Genomic DNA, 24420 nt, shown 5'->3' with positions numbered 1-24420 from the left:
AGCCCCGCCCCTGCATTTTAGATCAGGAAGTGAGGCTGCATCCCTGTCCCTCATGGCCACATGGTGAGCAGGTAGATCCTATTGTTATGGAGTAAATGTGTCCCAAACTCTGAAAATCAGTATCATTAAAATTGTTCCTACCAAAACACACATTTTCTGTACTTAAGTACTTTTTTTGTTTAAAATGGAATATTCAGTCATTTATTGTAATAAAATAAACATATTTAAGCTACAGGGTCACTCAAAGGTAGATGACTTCTAGCATCTAGCTGATTCTAGCAGTATCTGAGTTCAGGACTTGTTTTCTCTCTAACCTATTGGTAACTAGCAAAGATACTTTCTCTGGACAGACAAAGCACTTTTTGTAAGTCACTCTGGATAAGAACGTCTGCTAAATGCTGTGAATGTAAATGTAAATGACTTCAGATTAAAGTCTAGGTCAGTTAAAAGACCAGAATGTGTTTTCAACTCTGACTTTAAACTAGTTCGGTTGATGGTGCAGTGATCAGTGCAGTGATGTCACTTGGAGGTGATACAGTGATGGAGGGCTTCGACTTCAGCCCCCTCAGAAACTTGAATGTCCTCTGCAGAGCCCCTCTATTAAAAAAGCTGGTAGTTGACAGGTTATTAGATTGTCAGTCCTGGATGGGGTTGGGTATCGGGTGCAGGTTCTTTTTAAGGATTGTGAGAAAGTTTTCTGTTCTATTAGAACAGAATTATGTTATCATTATATTATATCATATTATCTGTGTGCGCTAAGTAAGTTTCATATTGCATAATTTTTACCAACACTGGAAGAAACGCATCCCTCTGTACAAAGTGCAGTGATTCTGCAATGCTGTGTTTTAATGAATGAAAAGCACAGTGATGGTATTCTGCACATGTTTCTAGTGGCTTGATGCTCACAACAAGCAGAAAATAGACACATGCAGTCAGTATAAAAGACTAAATTCATTAATGAGTTTGATGTGTGTCACTGAAGAGGTTCTTGAAATGTGTAAGGTAAACCCACAGCATAATCAGGGTGTCTCTATAGCACTTTTCATATTTTGTGAATAGAACTGGGAGGTGGAGAGGAGACGAGGAGAGGGCAGAACAGGAAAACATTTAAACAGTCCAGAATCGTGATCAGTGAAAACGAGATACGTGAATGTAGATCTTTAAGGAAATCCCATAAAATAATTGAATAAACTCTAAACATGACTTAGTAAATTAAAATGAACAGTAGGACTAGAATGAGCTCCAGCTCTACTAAACTACTCCTCTCATAGAAGTGGAGCTGAAATGCTGTGTGCATTATTGCTTTGTGCTTATTTACAGATGTGTGTGTTGAGTTGTGTGTTAGTGTGGTGTGTTTCCTCTCCTCCACAGAGTGTGTGATTGTGCTGTATCACATCCTCCCCCTCAGCACCTGCAGTAGGTCTCAGCTGCAGCAGTGCAGCCTCTGTTTCTCTGACTCTCACAGCTTTTTGTACGGCTCTGTATCACTGTGTGAACAGGTTTGTGCTACTGATATAATGATAACTCTGACAGTAATAATCTCCATCATCTTCAGTCTGGACTCCACTGATGGTCAGAGTGAAGTCAGTTCCAGATCCACTGCCACTGAAACGAGCTGGAGTTCCTGATGTTTTACTGCTGGTGGTGTAGATCAGGAGTTTAGGAGCTTCTCCAGGTTTCTGCAGATACCAGTAGAGACAGTTGCCATTATACACTGCAGGGCTGGTTCTACAGCTGATGGTGACTGTTTCTCCTGGAAGAGCAGATTTCACTGCAGGAGTCTGAGTCACAGTTGTCTGACCTCTGGATCCTGAAATAAAATAATAAGAATTCAAGATGACTCATAAATACACAAGATATTATTTTTAAAATAAGCCCCTCACATGCACTTGTTTTAAAATGTCTCCATTAAACGCCACCATAAAGGTAAATATATAGCAGTGTGTTACCTTGAGTCCAGAAGATCAGAGTCCAGATGAAGATGGTGGTCAAAGTCATGTCTGCTGTGGGTGAAGTTTGTGGGGCAGCAGCTCTCAGTCATGAAGTGTTAAACTCACAGGACTATAAACTCTCCCAGAGCACTGAAGCATGTGCTGATAATGCAAAGTCAGCTCTCTCTATGGAAATGACTCTATTGGCTGCAGTGATCATGTGACATTGAGTATAATAGCATGGAAACAGAAGGAGTTCTTCATGGTTCAGTTTAGAGCTGCTGAATATCAGACAGAAGCATGAAAATGTTTATATGTGTTGTTTATCAGCTTCTGTTGTTGCTGAAATGTGTTGAACTGAACACACTGTAAACTGTTTAAGACACAGTTGATCTCACAGCTCAGCAATCTGCCTCTCCAGATCAGTGTAATATTCTCTTAATGTCCAGTGGGGGGCGTCTCATATTGTTCAGTTTAAAGTGTATCAGTCTTTCTCTTGAGGGATTTTGCAGCTACTGCTGTCAGTCTGTCTCTCAGTGCAGGAGTTTTTGGTGGAGGAACTAAACTGCATGCAGGGAGTAAAAAATACACATTTTATTACAATACTTTTCCCTCTTTTAGCAGGAAATCAGCTTATGTTAATTTATTCATGTTAATGTTGTTACTCAACAGAACCAAAATGTTATTTTATACACAGCAGCTGTTCAACTGTTTTCTGTTCTTGTAATGATTTATTGTTATTTAAATCCAAAGATCAAATTAAAATCAAGTTAAATAATCCAAAAATGTAAATATTTTAAAATGCTATTATAGTTTAATAAACAAATTAGCAATTTGAGGACACATCTAATAATGTGTGACCTCAGTTCAAACAAAAAAGTTTAAAAAAGTAAAGAAACAAAAGTTCAGAGTTTCAGAATTTATACATTTATCTGCTGATTATAAAACTCATCAGTATTTAATGACTGATATGAAAAAGCTGTTAGTAAAGCACAGAGAGAGCAGAGTCTTTAGAGCAAGAGGTTTTTGTACAGGCGCTAAATGAGTTTGTATCACTGTGGTGGACTTTTGGTGGAGGAACCAAACTGTCAGTTGGCCGTAAGTAGCTTTTTTTTTCTTATTCATAATTAATCAGTTAATAATTCTGGAAAATCATTGTACTTTATAGTTTTGTACATCGTGTTCAGTATTCTTCAGATTTTTATTTATTTAACAGTAGCAGTGTTTACTGTGTTTGGAGAGTTTAATCGACCGTCTGTTTCTGAAGTGTCACTAATAAAAGTATAAATGTTTCAGTGAATTTCTCTCAACTTGCCTTTAATTACTGAGTTTATTTTAACAGTATAAAGGTCTGTTATTTACAGTAGACTCTCAGTGCAGCTCTTTCACTATAATTCTTATCTCATACTGAACTATCACAGTGCTGGTTATAATAAATACTTACAAAAATTTTAAGAACAAGATGTAGTCTGTTTTTATTTTAAAGATAATTATTATTTCTATTCTGAATTTTTTTTCAGTTATTGCTTTACAGAGACAACATTAACATTAATTTCAATATTTTAAATTACAAAATATATTAATTTTCTTAATTTTAATGTCTGGTATAGAAAATATTAAAATACTTCTAAAAACAGGACAGTTTTGATGACCACAGCTCTGAGAGGCAGTTTAAGCTGTAAAGCAGGTTATAATTAGACGGTGAAACATTTTAATGCTCCACTGAACTCAGTTCAGCTCTGTACAAAATAAGAGAAGTGAAACCCACTCTGGTGTGTCTGTGCTGGTTGATTGACACATGTCCCTTCCTGTGTTTGTGTTTCTTAGGTTTGGCCTCGCCCACCCTCACAGTCCTGCCCCCCTCTAGCGAGGGGCTGCAGCAGGGAAAGGTCACACTGGTGTGTTTGGCCAACAAGGGCTTCCCCTCAGACTGGAGGCTGAGCTGGAAGGTGGGTGGGAGCAGCTGGAGCTCGGGGGTTAGCCAGAGCCCCGGGCTTCTGCAGAAGGACGACGGCCTCTACAGCTGGAGCAGCACCCTGACCCTCCAGGAGGAGCAGTGGCTAAAGAACACCGTGACCTGTGAGGCCAACAAGGACTCCCAGCCTCCTGTCAGCCAGACACTGAGGAGAGATCAGTGTTGAGCAGTGACGTCCACGCGGGGGTTTCAGCTGATAGAGCTCTTCTCACTCTCAAATGAGCTCAAACACGTCTGTGATTAACGCTGAAATGATGATCTGTTGAATTTAAATAAATAAAATAAAGAGTTTCAATCAACAACACTGCAGTGGTTATTTTATTGTATTTTTCCACCATATAACATAAACACCTTAAATGTCATTAAAATCTAGCGTGGAGACAAATATTTCCAGCCATATCTGATGATGACAGTGATAAAGTTTTAGAAAGTCATCATACAGTTGATCCGAATCAACCAAACCAATCAACCTTCAAGATTTTTGAATAAATAGGTTTAATCATTTTAACTATAACATTAATCAAACTGGTGTGTGATTTATAGTATCATGTAGTGAATGTTTCATATTATTTATAGTATTTTTATTTGTCTTATCCTGTTTAATATTTGTAGTATGTGATCACAGTAAACACAGTAAATGGTAGAATAAGCTGTGGTCACACTGCACTGCTGCCTCAGTGTTTTCTTTGCAGTGTGGAGCAAAAGTCAGGAGAGTAGAGACGGTACTGATGGTTTTGGAGGGAAAATATAGTTCAGTGAATGTTAGCTGAGTAACTAGTTTATATTATTGAAACTGTAGTGACAAGCGGCATTATGTTGACAGAGAGAAGAGACCACAGCTCACCTTCTCGTATTTTAATTGCTTGGAAATCAAGGTCACCTAGATGAACTCAGCAGGAAATGAAATGTAACTCTAACTGAGGTGAATTGATTTTCTGTGCTCACGTCTTTTGCATTCAAGTGAATTGATTTTATCCTCAGGGCAGATTTTACTCGTGTTCGGTGTGACTGCAGCTTTAGGCAGATTCCATCTTTATGTATATGTATGCAAATTATTTGCATTGTTATTGTAAATTAATTTTATTTACAAAAAATATATATTTAATAATTTTATGTATGCAAATTATTTGCAATTTTATCATGGATGCAAATATGTATTTCCTGTCTGAGGCAATATTTTCAATATATTTACAGTGGAGGAAATAAGTATTTGATCCCCCACTGATTTTGAAAGTTTGTACTCTGATATAATTAAACAGTCTATGATTTTTATGGTAGCTTCATTTGAACAGTGAGAGATGGAATATCAAAAAGAAAATCTAGAAAATTAAATAATATTTAAATAAAAATTTATTTGCATTTCATTGAGGGAAATAAGTATTTGATCCCCTAAAAACCATGACTAATGTTGGCTCCCACCACTAACACGCCCTAATCTCAGTGAAGTCGTTACCTGCATGAGAGACACCTGTCCCAAATTGTCACCTGTATAAAAGGCCACCTGCCAACAGACTCAGTGACACTCCAACATCTCCACCATGGGCAAGACTAAAGAGCTGTCTAAAGATGTCAGGGACAAAACTGTTGACCTATACAAGGCTGGAATGGGCTACAAAGCCATAAGTAAGAAGCTGGATGAGAAGGTGACGACTGTTGGTGCAATTATTCGGAAGTGGAAGAAGTACAACGTTACTGTCAATCGACCTAGACCTGGAGCTTCATGCAAGATATCACCTCGTGGAGTCTCACTGATCATGAGAAAGGCTAAAAATCAGCCAAGAACTACACGGGAGGAGCTGGTTAATGATCTCAAGGCAGCTGGGACCACAGTCTCCAAAAAACCCATTGGTAATACACTGAGACGTAATGGTTTAAAATCCTGCAGTGCACGCCAGGTTCCTCTGCTCAAGAAGGCTCACGTCCAGGCCTCAAGTTTGCCAGTGAACATATTAATGACTCCGAGAGAGACTGGGAGAAGGTGCTGTGGTCAGATGAGACCAAAATTAAGCTCTTTGGCCTCAACTCAACTCGACGTGTTTGGAGGAAGAAAAATACAGAATATGACCCTAAGATCACCATCCCCACCGTCAAGCATGGTGGTGGAAGTATTATGTTTTGGGGGTGTTTTTCTTCTAAGGGCACAGACCAACTTCCTTGCATCAACGGGAAGATGAACGGGGCCATGTATTGCAAAATCCTGGGTGACAACCTCCTTGCCTCCGCCAGGGCACTGAAAATGGGTCGTGGATGGGTCTTCCAGCACGACAACGACCCAAAACATACAGCCAAGGAAACAAAGGAGTCCTGAAAGATTGCTTTGCTTTCCTTTTCAGTCCAGTTTGACCCCCACAAGTCCTGTGATGCTGAAATCTAAAGGCTCTGTTGACCATTTTTCTCAGATATTTCTGTTCCAGCTGAGGAAGATTTTGAGTTTTTTCTTTTCTGTAGATTAAAGAAAAGCTAATCTTCTCATAGTCCTGACAGAATGACACTCCTCTGTGATGGTCATGCTCACTGGAAATGCTGTGGATATGTGATAAACATCTCCAGCTCTTTCATCAGTAATTCACTCCTACTCCATCCTACTCCAAGCTTTATGGTGGGACTCACACATGCAGAGCTCATGCGCTCACCTTTACTGTGTCATATAAACACTTCAGATTCTCATTCATCACTCCATAAGAGCAACATCCCACATCCAGCTCTCATTTATGTGATGGTCTTGTTTCGTCTTCTTATCTTGTATTTCCAAAGATATACACATTCTCCCATAAACAGCTGATACTGAAACTCACTTTTCACTGGATTTGCTGATGATTGATTCAAACTTGTTCTCTGATTGTGGACCGCCTGTCTCAGTCTGGTCCTTGTGAGATCCTTTTTACTCCAGGTATTTGATGCTGTTGATCACAGATGTTATTGTAATTCATCTTAAAAAATGATGGTAATATCTTAATCTAATTAGAGGCTGAAGACAGAAGGGAAAAACTGATTATATGGGATCCATTATAGTAAACTGAGTGGCTCATCAAACTGAAATAAGAAATGTTTTGTTGTTGTTGTTCAATGATGTTGTAATATTGGGTCACAAAATGCTGAAGATCACATTTCTTGGGGTCACACCAAATTTTCAACACAAGAAAGTGACACAAACTCAACCAGTTGGTGCACTGTGTGCATTACTGCTTTGTGTTTATTCATAGATGTGTGTGTTGAGTTGTGTGTTAGTGTGGTGTGTTTCCTCTCCTCCACAGAGTGTGTGATTGTGCTGTATCACATCCTCCCCCTCAGCACCTGCAGTAGATCTCAGCTGCAGCAGTGCAGTCTCTGTGTCTCTGACTCGGGGAGGTTTTTGTATGACTGAGTATCACTGTGTGAACGAGTATCTACTACTAATGATAAATTCACCCATACAGTAATAATCTCCATCATCTTCAGTCTGGACTCCACTGATGGTCAGAGTGAAGTCAGTTCCAGATCCACTGCCACTGAAACGAGCTGGTGTTCCTGACCATAAGTTAGTAGCATAGTAGATCAGGAGTTTAGGAGCTTCTCCAGGTTTCTGCAGATACCAGGAGAGATCAACACCGTCATCCACTCTGTGACTGGTTCTACAGCTGATGGTGACTGTTTCTCCTGGAAGAGCAGATTTCACTGCAGGAGTCTGAGTCACAGTCGCCTGACCTCTGGATCCTGAAATAAAATAAGACAACACATGAATACACATATTATTGTTTTAGTATCAGCCTCACATAAACCTTTGTTTAACATGTCTTTGTTTACATAAATTAACTCCATAAAGGTAAATGTATAACAGTGTGTTACCTTGAGTCCAGAAGATCAGAGTCCAGATGAAGATGGTGGTCAAAGTCATGTCTGCTGTGGGTGAAGTTTGTGGGCAGCAGCTCTCAGTCATGAAGTGTTAAACTCACAGGACTATAAACTCTCCCAGAGCACTGAAGCATGTGCTGATAATGCAAAGTCAGCTCTCTCTATGGAAATGACTCTCTACTAGATTTAGATCATAACAGACAATCTAATATGCTTTCTGCTTCATGAGATTTTTAATTATTAGATTTTCTCTCAGTGTCTTAATGTTTCGCATTAAGCATAAAGAAATGCAGGTTCCAGATATGGAAGATCATGTTAGGAGTTGATGAGTCATATGATTGTAGATTATTCATTATAATCTCTTCCAGGCAGGCGTATTGAAGACTGGAACATCCAGGTGAGATTTCCCATCTTATCAAGAGATCAAACAGCACATGCAAATTGATCCAAAGTAATAAATAATTTATGAAGTTTAAATCACTTTTTAAATAGGAGTCAGGTAAGGTCAGCAGAATGAGAAAGAAAAAAAATATATTAAAATTATACACTTTTATAAAGCCGATCCCGATCTGGTGTGTGTGTGTGTGTGTGTGTGTGTGTGTGTGGTTACTGTAGTGTATCAGAGGGTTTTTTTATGATGGCTTCATTAGAATGTATCACTGTGGTGGACTTTTGGTGGAGGAACTCAACTCATTGGGAAAAGTAAGAGTCTTTACTTCTTTTATTGTAGTGTTAATTAAATGAATTATTAAAAACTAAGTAATACAATTTAATTAGTGAAACTAGAAACAGTATTATCATAGATTTTTAAAAATGTAGTAATATACAATTAGCTATTAAACCCAAATATACTGTATATTTTGGAAAGTAATAGGAAAAGAAAGGTGATTAAAATTTCATTTATTGTCTGTTAATCTGTGTCTTTATTCTGCAATCAGCTGCTTTTGACTGAAACTGACTGTGTTAAAGAGTAAAATATGAGCTCTGGCTCAGATCATGAAGTCAGACTTTGGGTTAATGATCCTGTATGAACTCAACAAAAGCTGTAACTTTTATTAAAAGCTCTGTTAAAGTGAGGAATGTTTTATGACTGTTGTTAGAGTTTATCAGTTTTATTGAAGATGATAGATATTTTAAAGATATTTCAATTTAATTTCAGCAAAGTGAGATCAGTACAGAGCGCTGCAGTGATGTTCACACTCTGGTTAGGTTTTAGAGCTCCAGCTGGGACGTTTAATAAAGAATAACTAGTAAATATGTTTAATTGTTTGTGTTTAATCATGTGTGCTGTTGTTTCTCGTCTCCAGCTGGTTCCACAGTGAAGCCCTCTGTGTCTCTGCTCCCCCCCTCCTCTCTGCAGCTGTCTGAGGGTTCAGCCTCACTGCTCTGCCTGCTGTCTGGATACTCTCCACAGGGGGCGCTGGTCAGCTGGACTGTGGACAGCTCAGAGGTGAAGGAGGGGGTTCTGACCAGTGTAGAAGAAGAGAAGAATGGCCGCTACAGCCGCAGCAGCACCCTGACCCTCAGCAAAGCACTCTGGGAAAAGGGGGAGGAGTTTGGCTGTACGGTCTTCCATGACAACGTCAATCAGCCAATCACGTTCACAAAAAGCCACTGTGAAAATTAGCAGCTCCAAGATAGAGCTGAACATAGAGCTGCTTCCACATCATCTACAGTAGAGTTTAAACTCTACACAGTGCTGATGTTCCTGTCTTTACTCTGTTCTCTGTCCTGTTGCTGTTCCTGTGGTTCTGCTGAGCTGAAATAAAGCTGAATCTTGAACATCGTCTGTTCTTTTACTCTGTTTAATGGTCAGTGTTGTGAGAGAGTATCTGTAGCTGTAGATTCAGTGCAGTGCTGTGTGTTGTGCTTGAGTGAGTTTGGCTGAATGAAGCTGAACATCTGCTGAAAGTGCTGCTCTATTCTGGGAGAAAGTGGACGACTCAGGTCTGTTAATGCAAATCTAAGTTTCACCCCACTGATCTCTCTCTCTCTCTCTCTCTCTCTCTCTCTCTCTCTCTCTCTCTCTCTGTCTGTCTGACTGTTTACTGCTTAAAACTACTTGCTTGTATTCAGCTGGGTGGGCTGGGGAGGGGGTTTCTTCTTATTTTAGTGATAATGCTAACTGTGGGTGTGTCATGGTCATAGTCTATCACACCTCCTTCAACTCCTCAGGGAATTATAAAGCTCTGCATCAGTTGAGTCAGGTGTGTTAGAGTAAGACTTCAACAACATGTAGAGTGTTCAGTCTCCAAGACTGGAACTGAGCTCCACTGTGGGTCATTCTTTGAGAATAAAACATAAAAACAACAACAAGCTAAAAAGATCAAAACTGTCAAAACCAAGTTTACCAAAGCTGCAGCTAAATTTTGTAAGGCTTTACAGTGTGGGCATTGAAAACAGAAATAGTGGTAGTAGAAGATATTACAAATAAAAACATTTTAGACAAGTGTGTTTATACTTCATTTTGCCCTTTTTGCCCTGAAAGCTACACACATGGTACATACCCTTATTGCAGCTATTTGCACAAGTAGGATTAGTTAGAGACATGTTAAGAAAACATGTTTCCTTATTATACTAAAAAACGTCCTAGTTTAAGAAAGTCTACTTTAAGAAGAATAGAAACAGTTATAGACCAGAGCAAAATACACAGCATCTGACATTAGCAAATAACCCCGTTTTTATCATCGCAAGAGGTTTACAGGTTTATAAAGAATCCTTTTGGCGAGTGGCTGATTGATAAGTTACTGCATGTGACTGGATATTTTTGTTCAAACCTGGGTCCTAGAGCACATGTGGCAGGTGTTCTGGGTCTTACTGGCTTGGATCATGTGTACTACGAGCTGAGAAAGAGCAAAATATGTGGTGGGCCCAGGGGACTGGGTTAAAAAAAATACTATCCTAGAGCAGTGGATCCCAACCCTGTTCCTGGAGGATCCCCTGCCCTGCAGGTTTTAGTGTTTTCTCTGCTCCCAACACACCTGATCCAACGAATCAGCTAATTAATTAATGATTTTCTTGAATTTAAATGGTGTGTTTTGGCAGGAAAACACAAAAACGTTTAGGAAAGAGGGTCCTCTAGGACCAGGGGTCAGGAACCCCTGTCCGAAATGATAAGGTCTTGTGATATTGATTAGGGAAACTGGTAGCAATCTTGGTATTGCATAACCCTCAACCAAAGAAACCATCTAATCCTTCCTCTGTCTTGTTGACTGATACTGGAAAGTCATACCATAAGGTAGCTACCCTTATTGACCTCACATGGAAAGCAGTGACATGGAGACTGAATAGACCACTAGCCAGGATTTACTTCCTACTTTAGTGCTGCTGCCTCCAGGATTTGAGTTTGAGATCCTGAACTAACTGTCAGTGTATCATAGCCACAGTGCTTTGTAAACACTGCACGCCTCCCAGTTCCACACTCCAGGATCAGAGGTGGGAGTTTTATTGATCAGTGAGGGAGGGTGGAGCTTCAGGAGGCAGCTGGGAGGGGCTGAGGTGGGCTGTGGCACCCCCTGCTGCTCAGTCTGCTCAGACTCCATGGTGGATCACTCTGTCTAACAGCACACCAACTGCTACTGACCACTGTTTTCATTAGATCCAGTTAGACTCTTGGGAAGTTCTGCACTGCAGGAACACAGAACAACACTAAGTCATGTAGTATGAAAAGTGTTTAGAGTGAAAGAGCAGCTTAAAGTCATACTCAAGTAAAAGTATTGTTACTTTAGTGAAATAATGACTGGAGTAGAAGTAAAAGTACAACTTGAGTAGGAATAAAAAAGTATTAGGTCTAAAATCAAAATCAAGCTCTGAGTTTCTCTATAGAACTCAGCCATCAACCATGGCTTTCAGAGCTAGACCTCTAGTTCAGGTCATTAATGTCAAAACTCAGCCAGAACTAAATAAATAACAGGATGCTGTAGGTGTCAAATGTTGAGTGTATTAAATTAATTTGAATCAAAGACAGTCAAAATTGTGAGATTAGCTCCTCTAAGGGGTTTGTAATGTAATGTTAGCACCAAGCTAACAGTGGTGCACAAAGATTTGATAGCAGCTCTAACTTAAACACAGATATTCAAACTGATAACAGACATTCTGTTTACATATTTTTACTGTCAGTTTTACAGTGAATTCTTCAGTAAAGATCTGAACTTAATGTCTGTCTCTCAATATAATTGGAGGAGCCTAAATGTCTTCATGTGGAAACAAACAAACTAACATTTCATTTGAAGTATTTCATTTAGTTGAATGAGAATATTTAAACCGTTTGTTATCATAAGAATTATTTTTTTTAGGTTGAACGTACAAACTTTTTTTCAGTGTTCTCACCTCTGAATATCATCTCCTAATAAAAACTGAACAGTTGAGTTTTTCAAGGATTTCTTTAGGGACTCCCTCTTTTTCAGGACTGAGAGAAACATCCATTTCATAGTCTGTCCAGATCCTCATAATAAACTTTATAATAAATGACACTCAAGCTGAACTCTACAGCTAGTTCCAGATCTGTGGAGATCAGTAAATAAATATCTAAAATCACAAAGCATTTACAGTCTAAAGGAAAGAAGAACAAATTCCATCTAATGTCCTGATTTCCACAGAGTGTGTTATTGTGTGTATCCATCCTCCCCCTCAGCACCTGCAGCAGAGTCCAGCTGCAGCAGTGCAGTCTCTGTGTCTCTGACTGGGGGAGCTTTTTGTACACCTCCAAAACACTGTGGGAACACCAACCTACCACTGATCTCATGGTAACTCTGACAGTAATAAACTCCTGCATCTTCAGTCTGGACTCCACTGATTTTTAGAGAATATTCTGATCCAGAACCGCTGCCACTGAAACGCTCTGGAACACCAGACTGACGGTTAGAGGCAAAATAGATCAGGAGTTTAGGAGCTTCTCCAGGTTTCTGCAGATACCAGAAAAGCAAGATATCACTGCCTCTGCAGGTGATAGTAACAGTGTCTCCTGGTGAAACAGTCTGGGATCCTGGAGTCTGAGTCAGGATTATTTCTCCAATGGACGCTTAAGAAAAAAATGACAGAAAAGCATTTCAATATTTGATGATTTTAGATGTAAACAGAGCAATAAATCAAATGTAAATATAAAAAGGGGGTTAATGTGGCAGAACTGAAACTTATCCCCTCACATTTACCCTGAGTCCAGAAGATCAGAGTCCAGATGAAGATGGTGGTCAAAGTCATGTCTGCTGTGGGTGAAGTTTGTGGGCAGCAGCTCTCAGTCATGAAGTGTTAAACTCACAGGACTATAAACTCTCCCAGAGCACTGAAGCATGTGCTGATAATGCAAAGTGGAGCCTCTATGGAAATCATCTTTCTGACAACACAGAGTAAAGATTATTACATTTATTTGATATTGTTTGATCAAACATTTCTGCTCAGTGTGGAATCTTATGTTTAAAATGCAGCTTTTTGTAGAGATGTGGGAGAATGAAATATCTTCCGATTCCCACCAGAGTATTCATTACATTATATAGTCATAAAATACATTATGGTGTGTTTATGAATCAAACTTTAAAATTAGTTATTTAATTATTTTAGTTGAAAGTGCAAATTTGGTTGTATTATTTAATTTTTCAATGTTGTTTTTTCTGAATTTTATTCAGTGTAACTCACAGCAGCCCGCATCCCACTGAGACCCCCAAACTCATTACTGAGTACCATTTAAACTCCATTCAGAATGATCTAGAAGAGTGGACAGTGTGATGTGTTTGACTGGGAGCTGAAGAGTGAGATGAAGGCTGCTGTTGAAATGCAGTGAAATAATGGGAACATCATACAATCTCAAACTGAAATGTACAGCAGTGAACAGCTGTATAATCTCCATTTATTCATTACTGCATTATTTTATTCATTTAGAACTGAATCCTGAATCATTTCTGTTCATTCATTCTCTATATTTACCAAACTAACATGCTAATAAAGTCAGTAAATGTTTCTCTTTCCTACAGAAATCATGGCCTGCAGTTCCAAACGCGGCCACACGGGGCGACAGACTCCACTGAGCGGCTGTGGGAAAATCTGGAAGCGCGCGCCGGTTCTGGACTATCATTCATATCCAAACAGACGTTCTCCTCAATTCGGGTAGCGGTCAGGTGGTGCTGGTGTTGGTCAGCAGCGCTAGCAGCTCTATTTCTACTGTTTATACCTTTAACACCTTCTGTAGGTCCTGTTTTCATTCTCTCTCTGAATCAGTCACTCACAGTTTAAGAGTCTCAGTCAAATCAGTCTTCATGATTCATTATATTGATCAGTTTATTAATAATGATGGTGTTTGTGAGTCTGTAGTGTAAATATCAGGTTGTATTTCTTCTTATTATCACTTTTACCCAGTTAAGTTGTGGCCAGTTCCCATTTGCTGTTTTAATCCAGTTTACTGTGAGTTACATATTTTAAATCAGGGTCGTGACTCGGTTCGGGCCATTGGGCTGCAGACCCCAACGTTTTTTCAACAACCCCGGATCTTTTTCTAAGATTAAAAGAGGAATCAAATATATATATATATATATATATATATATATATATATATATATATATATATATATATATATATATAACCAGTCATAAAAGAGTCGACTCAGAGCATCTTGACTCTCAGAATCATTGGCAAAGACGTGTTCGAGTCATAGAATCAACTCTTTCTGAATCGATTCCCCAAGATTCACTAACTGGGAGGCGTTGTTGAGCCGAGCAGCAGTGAGAGCGCGTTGCTGTGATGAAAGTCTGGAAAGAAATGAGAAAAATGAGCTTTAGTTGTTTTACTTTAGTGGAGTTTTACAGATTAACACCATCTTAGACAGGTTAGCGGTGCAGACTAACATTAACTGAACTGTAATCCGTTTAAACTGCGCTGTAATCCCAGGTACAAAAACATTAACGGTCATTATCTTTACCATAATGTCGCTACACACTAACGATAATGGACCAGCAGCTGTGGGACATAAGATGGTGCAGATATTAGCCAGTGAACTTATTTTGTCGGTTGGCTTCTTATTCGAATTTTCCGTTCCACCTTAAATGGCGCTGCAGAACGCAGGCGTCTGAATGGAGCTGCTGCGCCTTTTAAGCCATTTAAGGTGGAACGGAGAGTTTGAATAAGAAGCTGGCAGAAAAAGAAGAGGTTTTGTTTTGCTATCAGTAAACCAGGCTAGCTAAGTATAATTTTACTACTGTGTGTGTTTTACTTCCTCAGTTTCCTTCATTAGTCATTATTTTTAAAACAAATACAGACATTAGACATTTTTTAAGGAGTGCCAGAAAGAGACAGCAGGAAAACAGCAGCAGGAAAAGGTGAATATGAGAAAGAGCTTCATGTTAGCACAACATGGATTATTAGTTATTTCCATTGTACTGGACACACTTAAATATGGTACTTCAATGGTTCTTTAGTAATGTCAGGAGTTCTATATAGACCATTTTTGAAAAGCGTTCTTTTATTTGTTATAAGTTTGACACTTTAACAGTAGAAGAAACCTTTTTGGTGCTATATGGAAACTTTTTTTTTCTTTTTTTTAGAACCAAACAGCACATTCTCCATCAATCTGTAGAACCATTTCACCAGGCAAAGAAACATTTAAGCACAAAATGGTTCTATATAGATCTCATGGTTCTAAATAGGACCATTGCCTTAACTAAAGAACCCTTAAAGAACCACCATTTTAAGTGTATATTATAAGAACTATAATAGGACAGAGTAATATGAGGTCATTTGAGTTCTGGTCAGATGGGGAACCAGTTCATACAGATGTGTTTATCTGTGGTCAGGTGGTCTTTTATACATGCAGTTCATTTTTAGCTGAAGGTATTTTTCCATTTTACAGTACTGAATTAAATGTAGCAGCAGCAGCAGAGTGTAGAAGAGGCTGGAGAGGAGCTGAACAGGATTATTCATTCCCTTCTCCCTTCTGTCCTTTTTCTTCTCTCTTTACTTTATTCCTTTCTTTCTTCTTTTACTCTTCTTCCTTCCTCTTTTTCTTTTTTCTTTATATCTTTATTTTCTTCCTTTCTTCCGTTCATTCTTTTTCTTTGCATTCTTGCTTAGTTTCTTTTTCTGCATTTATTCTTTTTATTCCTTTATTTCTTTTTTTCTCAATTTGTACTTTCACCCATTTGTTACTTTGTATCTCTCTTACTTTATTCCTTTCTTTCTGTATTTAGTTTCTTTTATTACATTTGAATGATGTTCTTCCAGCTTGTTTGCTGGTTGAATCTTTGGGAATCAATATTATTCACCTTTCTGTAAACTTGTAGTTCATCACAGTTTAGTTCTGATGTTTTTTACACTGAGAGCTGTTTAACTAACTTTAACAAATGTAAACATCATTTTGATTGTGTGTTTATGTTTTAGCTGTGCTTGTAATTTTGGTTGCTAGGTAACAGATGTAACAATCGACTATTGACCTCAACTGAGTGGTTTAGTATTTTCTAACTGGAGCCGTTTCTTGTTCAAGAGTTCTTTTGGTTTTTAAGTTAACTTCTCTCTTTTGTTTTTCCAGCCCTCTTTTTTTTTTCGATTAAATACCCACCTGGGCTGCGTACCGTACCAGTCACCCTCTACAAAGGTGTGACAAAGAGCTGCTGTTTGCCACAGCCTTATGTAGAGGAGTCCACAGGTGTGCCAGGTTGGGCCTAATCAGCCCGAGGGCTTCCGGGAATTGGGAGTTCCCTGAACTTGTAGCGCCTTGCCGCCGTCGCTTATGAGACTATGATTATTATGTTCCACATCTGAGTTTCTAAAGTAATTTGTCTCATTTGTGTGTCTCGCACACCTCAGAGCGTCATACTCTGCTGGAGTTTAAGGATCAGTGTCTAAAACTGACAGCAAGCATTTAAAATAGGTGCTGCAGTCTAAATTCAAAGTATAGGAGAGAGTTGTCTGCCCCGCCCCCTCCTCCCCAGACACAAAGCTCCAGGTTGAGGACACTAAACCTACACGAATAAGTGCATCACGAGTCACACACTATAGGTTGATCAGCTAATGTATGCATTTGCAATGTTTTCATTGTTTGCGAATTTTAAACAGCTCATGTGGGTTTTAGTAACTCGGTCAATGTTAGTTAGCTGGATGCATGGCTGGCTATGTACGGTAGTTAAAGCTAAGCCTGTTCTCCCAAAAATGAAAGCCCACTACTCTGAAAATACTCATTGCCTTGAACGAAGCTGAAGTCAGCTTCTTGTTTGAGTTTCCTGTTCTACCCTACATGGTGCAGCAGTTACATTCTGCCCCCTCAGCCTATTTGACAACTTCTTGTTCAACTTTTCAAATTTCTTAAATTGCTGGAGCAGAAAAAAACAAACAGCTTCTATGTGGCAGATCATTTTAGAATGAAACTTCCACCACTACCACATGAACAGTAGGACTAGAATGAACTCCAGCTCCACTAAACTACTCCTCTCATAGAAGTGGAGCTGAAATGCTGTGTGCATTACTGCTTTGTGCTTATTTATAGATGTGTGTTGAGTTGTGTGTTAGTGTGGTGTGTTTCCTCTCCTCCACAGAGTGTGTGATTGTGCTGTATCACATCCTCCCCCTCAGCACCTGCAGTAGGTCTCAGCTGCAGCAATGCCGCCTCTGTGTCTCTGACTCTCACAGCTTTTTGTACGGCTCTGTATCACTGTGTGAACAGGTTTGTATTACTGATCCAATGATAACTCTGACAGTAATAATCTCCATCATCTTCTGTCTGGACCCCACTGATGGTCAGAGAGAAGTCAGTCTTAGTCCCACTGCCACTGAAACGAGCTGGAACCCCTGATGCTCTGTTGGTAATGTGGTAGATCAGGAGTTTAGGAGCTTCTCCAGGTTTCTGCAGGTACCAGAATAAACGCTGAGCCAATTCGTCATTATACACTGCAGGGCTGGTTCTACAGCTGATGGTGACTGTTTCTCCTGGAAGAGCAGATTTCACTGCAGGAGTCTGAGTCACAGTCGCCTGACCTCTGGATCCTGAAATAATTGGTAACAATCCAAAGTGACTCAAATACATATGATATTATTTTTAGTATAAGCGCCTCATACACTGTATAACAGTATTAATGTATAACAGTGTTCTACCTCGAGTCCAGAAGATCAGAGTCCATATGAAGATGGTGGTCAAAGTCATGTCTGCTGTGGGTGAAGTTTGTGGGCAGCAGCTCTCAGTCATGAAGTGTTAAACTCATAGGACTATAAACTCTCCCAGAGCACTGAAGCATGTGCTGATAATGCAAAGTCAGCTCTCTCTATGGAAATGACTCTATTGGCTGCAGTGATCATGTGACATTGAGTATAACAGCATGGAAACAGAAGGAGTTCTTCATGGTTCAGTTTAGAGCTGCTGAATATCAGACAGAAGCATGAAAATGTTCATATGTGTTGTTTATCAGCTTCTGTTGTTGCTGAAATGTGTTGAACTGAACACACTGTAAACTGTTTAAGACACAGTTGATCTCACAGCTCAGCAGTGTAATATTCTCTTAATGTCCAGTGGGGGGCGTCTCATATTGTTCAGTTTAAAGTGTATCAGTCTTTCTCTTGAGGGATTTTGCAGCTACTGCTGTCAGTCTGTCTCTCAGTGCAGGAGTTTTTGGTGGAGGAACTAAACTGCATGCAGGGAGTAAGAAAATATACATTTTATTACAATACTTTTCTCTCTTTTAGCAGGAAATCAACTTGTATTAACTTATTCCTGTTCTTCTCCATTCCTCAGAAGAACCAAAAGTATTTTTTATACACAGCAGCTCTTTAACTATTTTTGATCTTGTAACAATTTACTTTTATTTAACTTTGAAGGTTGAATTAAAGTCAAGTTAAATAATAAAATTGTTAATATTTTATAATTATATCACAGAATTAAATAATTCATGAATTAGCAGTTTGAGAGCAAATATAACAATGTATCACCACAGTTCAGAGCAAAGAAGTTCAAAAAAGAAAAAAAAAAACAATAGTCCAGGGTTTCAGAATTTATACATTTGTCTGCTGATTATAAAAACTCATCAGGATTTAATGACTGGTATGAAAAAGCTGTTAGTAAAGCACAGAGAGAGCAGAGTCTTTAGAGCAGGAGGTTTTTGTACAGACGCTGAATGAGTTTGTATCACTGTGGTACACTTTTGGTGGAGGAACGAAACTGTCAGTTGGCCGTAAGTAGCTTTTTATTTCTTATTCATAATTAATCTGTTAAAAAAATTTGGAAAAGACTATTAATGTACTTGATGTTTTTTGTAAGTTATGGAGTTTTATTTATTTAGTACTTTATTGTTTTAACTGTTGCAGTTTAGAATAAAGATTTTTCATCATATGTTTTTCTGAAAAGTTGTTAGTAAAAGCAAAAAAAAATAAAAAATCAGCAAATTTCTCTTAAGGCGTGTAGAATCACTGAGTTCATAGTTAAAAGTCATAAATTTGTTTTTATCGCTCTATGGTTCTCATTCTCATGTTGAGATCACCATTTCAGTTACTGTAAATTCTTAAAGACATGATAACATCTACATATAGACTGTGTTTTTCTGATTCATGTATTTAATAGTTCTATTATGTTTTTTTTCATTTTTTCATTTATTTTTCTCCATAAGCAAAATTTATATTTATTTTAAATATAAAAAGATTGAATGCATTAAATTTCCTAATTTTATAAATGAAGTGAAAAAATGTTTGTCTGAAAATGAAATGTTTCATAAATTCAGACTCTTTTTGAGATGAGTAACTGCAGATTAGTCTGAGAGGCAGTTTAAGCTGTAAAGCAGGTTATAATTAGAGGGTGAAACATTTTAATGCTCCACTGAACTCAGTTCAGCTCTGTACAAAATAAGAGAAGTGAAACCCACTCTGGTGTGTCTGTGCTGGTTGATTGACACGTGTCCCCTTCCTGTGTTTGTGTCTCCTAGGTTTGGCATCACCCACCCTCACAGTCCTGCCCCCCTCTAGCGAGGGGCTGCTGCAGGGGAAGGTCACACTGGTCTGTTTGGCCAACAAGGGCTTCCCCTCAGACTGGAGGCTGAGCTGGAAGGTGGGTGGGAGCAGCTGGAGCTCGGGGGTTAGCCAGAGCCCCGGGCTTCTGCAGAAGGACGACGGCCTCTACAGCTGGAGCAGCACCCTGACCCTCCAGGAGGAGCAGTGGCTAAAGAACACAGTGACCTGTGAGGCCACCAAGGACTCCCAGCCTACTATCAGCCAGACACTGAGGAGAGATCAGTGCTGAGCAGTGAGAACCACGCGGGGGTTTCAGCTGATAGAGCTCCTCTCACTCTCAAATGAGCTCAAACACGTCTGTGATTAATGCTGGAATGATGATCTGATTATTTGACTAAAGAAAATAAAGCGTTTCAATCAACAACGCTGTATGTTTTATTGTCTGAAGGTAGATTTTTTCTTCTTTATCAGAATCAGAAATGCTATATAGAGTCTTTAATTCTGTAGGAAAACATTTCCAGGCACATCTAATGATCTACAGAAGTTCATTAATGATCACGAAGGAGATCAATCAGGGATTAAAGTATCTGTAAATTATTTTTTTCAGGAAATTTAATTTAACTTTAAAATATATTCAGATATAATGTAAATAAAGAAGGTGCATATTTTTTTAACATCGTCAGTGAACATTAAGTATTTATATAAATGGTATTATATTGATTTATTTGTTAATGTATATAATCACAGTATTCAGGCCACAGTCTCCTCTGTATCTGTAGTCAGTTAATGCTAGACTGAGGCAGGTTGGATCTTCATGCTGGTGCTGAAACTAAAGTGATATTGCTCTGAATTCTGAACTCTGGAGATGATGAACATCTGGACACAGAGCTGCTTCTTTCTGGGAAGGGAAGACCATCCTGCTCATGCAAATCTGAGTTTCACAAACACAAAACCCATCAAGACTCAGGCAGATATGAATGTGTGTGTGTGTGTGTGTGTGTGTGTGTGTGTGTGCGTGCATGCATGCCTGTGTGTGAGTGTGTGTGTGTGTGTGAGAGAGAGAGAGAGAGAGAGAGTGTGTGTGTGTGAGAGAGAGAGAGAGAGAGAGTGTGTGTGTGTGTGTGTGTGTGTGAGAGAGAGAGTGTGTGTGTGTGTGTGTTTGTGTGTGTGTGTGTGTGTGTTTGAGAGAGAGAGAGATAGAGAGAGAGAGAGAGTGTGTGTGTGTGAGAGAGAGAAAGAGAGAGTGTGTGAGTGTGTGTGTGTGAGTGTGTGTGTGTGTGTGTGTGTGTGTGAGTGTGTCTGTGTGTGTGTGCGTGAGTGTGTGTGTGTGTGTGTGTGTGTGTGTGTGTGTGTGAGTGTGTGTGTGTGCAGCACATTAGAGAACTTTACTTCCACATTCATTTACATTTCAGCTCATTTAGTCAGTGTGATTATGTCACTTTCCTACATCTGATTGGACAGAATGACTGTTATTCTAAATTTGTAGACTGTTTTATTCATAAGAAAGAAACCAGCATTTTCATATTTTACAGTGACGTCACACTCATTTCTAAGAACAGCTGATGGGGCAGTTTGGCCTGAACAGGTCATATGAGACTGAGATCTCAGTGAGATTAAGGCTGTTTCTTTAAGGTGCAGTTCACTCCACTTCTTCACCAGATAGTTCTGTACAGATGGTACAGATGTTGAGTTACTGTCTTGCTGAATATTGACAGGCTGTGTATCGAGCCTTAATCGTGATGTAATGACATCTGAAGTGAAGCTGTGATGATCATGTTGTCATCAGTCACTCAGAGAAACAGGATGAAACAGAATCAACAGCAGGAAAGATCAAATCTATGGCTGAGAAACTCATCATGAGAGCGAGAGAGCTTGTAGACTCTTGTGGAAGCTGCCAGGTATAAATACACAAGTCCTAATGCGTCTCTGATGGGAAACAGTACAGCAGCAGCTCCAGGACAGAGACAGTGTTCAGCAGCCTGACAGACCTGACACACTTTATGAACAGTGTCTGTTCTTTTAGAGCAGTTCAGCTCATTATCAGTGTTAGATGTGTGCTGTGACTGAGTGAGTCTGGCTGACAAACACTGAACATCTGGTGAAAGTTCTGCTCTATTCTGAGAGAAACAGAAAGATTCAGCCCTGTTAATGGAAAACTCTCTGCTCTCTTTCTCTCTTTCTCTTTATCTCTCTCTCTCTTTCTCTCTCTCCCTTTATCTCTCTCACTCTCTCTCTCTTTAACTGATTTCACTCTCTCACCAGGATTTGGATAACAGTGAGAATTAGCTGTTGTCAAAAATTACTTTTCAGTTAAGTGTGTATAGATATAGGTTTATTTAATCAACTAAGACATGAGTGAATTAGTTAATTCATTAATCACCTATACTCATCTTTTTAAACTCAATGCTAATTTTATGTTATTGTTTTCCATTTAGTGACTGATTGCAAAGTATTTATATGAGACACGTTTTATGCTGTTTTTTATGGAGACCTTAGGCTCCTCAGATTTGTCATTATTTGGGTTGTAAATTCTAACAGAATTTTAAAATTGGTGGGAATTTGGCCATTTTTGTACCAAAAGTAAACTCACCTCCTCCTAAAATGTAGTATTTTTGCACACATACAGACGATCTGAGAGACAGCAGTTCAGAGGTATTTTCAGAAGTTGTTGAACTAAAGTATTCTTAGCTCAAAAATCATCAGATCTCATCTTGGATCCATGCTGAGTTTTAAAGCTCTGATAGCCAGCAGGACAGACCTTGGAATAAAATACACAATGTTTTAGATCATTCTTTAAGTTATTATTAATAATAATCGACATAAACAAGTAATCCACTAAGAACTGTAGTTCCTTTAGAGTGTGGTATTGTTGACCGCTGAATGCAGAGAAGAACGTCTGGTTGTCAGTCACTGTAAACTGCAGATATTTCATGATTTTTTAAAACTTTTTTCTTTAACAGTGATCATATGATAACACAGTACTGTTTAATGCAAAACCTTTCAGTTTATAAGTACTTTTTGGTCACCAAATTGCCACCAGTTTTCTTCTGCCAGTTTGATGATGCCACTCTTCTCACAATGGGTTGAATCTCAAACGGCTCCATGCTCCCTACATAGTGCACTATGTAGGAATTTAAATACTGACTCCTGCATCTCGACAAAGCAAAATATCCCTAAAAATGGTCATTTGGGATTCATCCACATTCATATTCAACAGGCAGTCACTATTTTACAGCAGAAGCTAGAAGTTCTAAGCTTAATGTTACACAGCTCACTATTTAGCTATGGAGTATAGAGCCGTTTGGGACTCAGCCTGGGTTTGATGCTACTTCTGACTGAAACATGGACATTTGAAGCATGTTAGCCATTCAGGTGACATTCTTTAGACCGTTATACTGCCGTTTTCAGTGAATCATATCGTTAGTACTTTAATTCAAGCCTCTGATGTTAAAGTGAAAGTTGTTTAGTATGTTGTCTGTCTTTTAGCCTGTTAGCTAGCTGGTCAGCCTAGTTCTATGTAAGAAAATATGTTTTCAGTCCCTGAGTTTAAAGAAAAACAGGCTCTTACTTCATTAATATACTCGGTGCTCCATGCGAGCAGCATTAGAGTCAAAGATAATTCCTTTAACAGCAGAAGGGTTTTTGTAATAATAAAATATGCAGTAATACACAGTTCAGAGTTTTGAGGCAGCCATAGTCGTGGTACATCATGGATTTTACGACGTCTTTGAATTCTTTTTATAATCCTTAATATTTTTATGAATAAACAGGGTGCACATGTATTTTTATGTACATGAACTAAAGAAGAACATTTTATATTAGAATTATTTCTAGAACTATGATCTAATAAGAGAGTGGCAGAAACATGAACAGTAGGACTAGAATGAGCTCCAGCTCCACTGAACTACTCCTCTCATAGAAGTGAAGCTGAAATGCTGTGTGCATTATTGCTTTGTGCTTATTTATAGATGTGTGTGTTGAGTTGTGTGTTAGTGTGGTGTGTTTCCTCTCCTTCACAGAGTGTGTGATTGTGCTGTATCACATCCTCCCCCTCAGCACCTGCAGTAGGTCTCAGCTGCAGCAGTGCAGCCTCTGTGTCTCTGACTCTCACAGCTTTTTGTACGGCTCTGTATCACTGTGTGAACGAGTATCTACTACTGATGTAAAATAGAGCCAGACAGTAATAATCTCCTGCATCTTCAGTCTGGACTCCACTGATGGTCAGAGTGAAGTCAGTTCCAGATCCACTGCCACTGAAACGAGCTGGAGTTCCTGACTGTAAGCTTCTAATGGAGTAGATCAGGAGTTTAGGAGCTTCTCCAGGTTCTTGCAGATACCAAGAGAGATCAGTACCATCATCCACTCTGTGACTGGTTCTACAGCTGATGGTGACTGTTTCTCCTGGAAGAGCAGATTTCACTGCAGGAGTCTGAGTCACAGTCGCCTGACCTCTGGATTCTGAAATAAATAAGAAGAATTCAGGGTGACTCATAAATACACATTATCTTATTTTTAAAATAAGCCCCTCATTAATATGTGTGTTAATATGTTTTCATAAATCATCTTCATAAAGGTAAATGTATATTAGTGTGTTACCTCGAGTCCAGAAGATCAGAGTCCAGATGAAGATGGTGATCAAAGTCATGCCTGCTGTGGGTGAAGTTTGTGGGGCAGCAGCTCTCAGTCATGAAGTGTTAAACTCACAGGACTATAAACTCTCCCAGAGCACTGAAGCATGTGCTGATAATGCAAAGTCAGCTCTCTCTATGGAAATG

General features: G+C 39.0%; 5 gene segments (V, D, J or C); 2 read left to right on the top strand and 3 right to left on the bottom strand.

Moving 5' to 3' along the window:
* Positions 1-1359: 1359 nt before the first annotated feature.
* On the bottom strand, positions 1360-2128 carry LOC118800307. The segment is given in 2 exon segments: positions 1360-1810; positions 1950-2128. Coding segments are annotated over 2 exon segments (375 nt in total).
* Positions 2129-2409: 281 nt separating this feature from the next.
* On the top strand, positions 2410-4072 carry LOC118800306 (the record flags this gene model as incomplete). The annotated part of the segment is given in 2 exon segments: positions 2410-2509; positions 3759-4072. Coding segments are annotated over 2 exon segments (414 nt in total), but the record flags the coding sequence as incomplete, so codon positions are not given.
* Positions 4073-7273: 3201 nt separating this feature from the next.
* LOC118800305 lies at positions 7274-18083 on the bottom strand. The segment is given in 3 exon segments: positions 7274-7599; positions 7732-7849; positions 17925-18083. Coding segments are annotated over 2 exon segments (417 nt in total).
* Positions 8389-20061, top strand: LOC118800304. The segment is given in 4 exon segments: positions 8389-8439; positions 9098-9336; positions 18770-18876; positions 19621-20061. Coding segments are annotated over 4 exon segments (711 nt in total).
* A 3604-nt stretch (positions 20062-23665) lies between these two features.
* Positions 23666-24309, bottom strand: LOC118800309. The segment is given in 2 exon segments: positions 23666-24103; positions 24242-24309. Coding segments are annotated over 2 exon segments (375 nt in total).
* Positions 24310-24420: the final 111 nt, after the last annotated feature.

Source organism: Colossoma macropomum, unplaced genomic scaffold (genome assembly GCF_904425465.1).
Source record: "Colossoma macropomum unplaced genomic scaffold, Colossoma_macropomum, whole genome shotgun sequence".
NCBI lineage: Eukaryota > Metazoa > Chordata > Actinopteri > Characiformes > Serrasalmidae > Colossoma > Colossoma macropomum.
The sequence above is the reverse complement of the archived record's forward strand: the minus strand, read 5'-3'. Positions and strand labels throughout refer to the sequence as shown.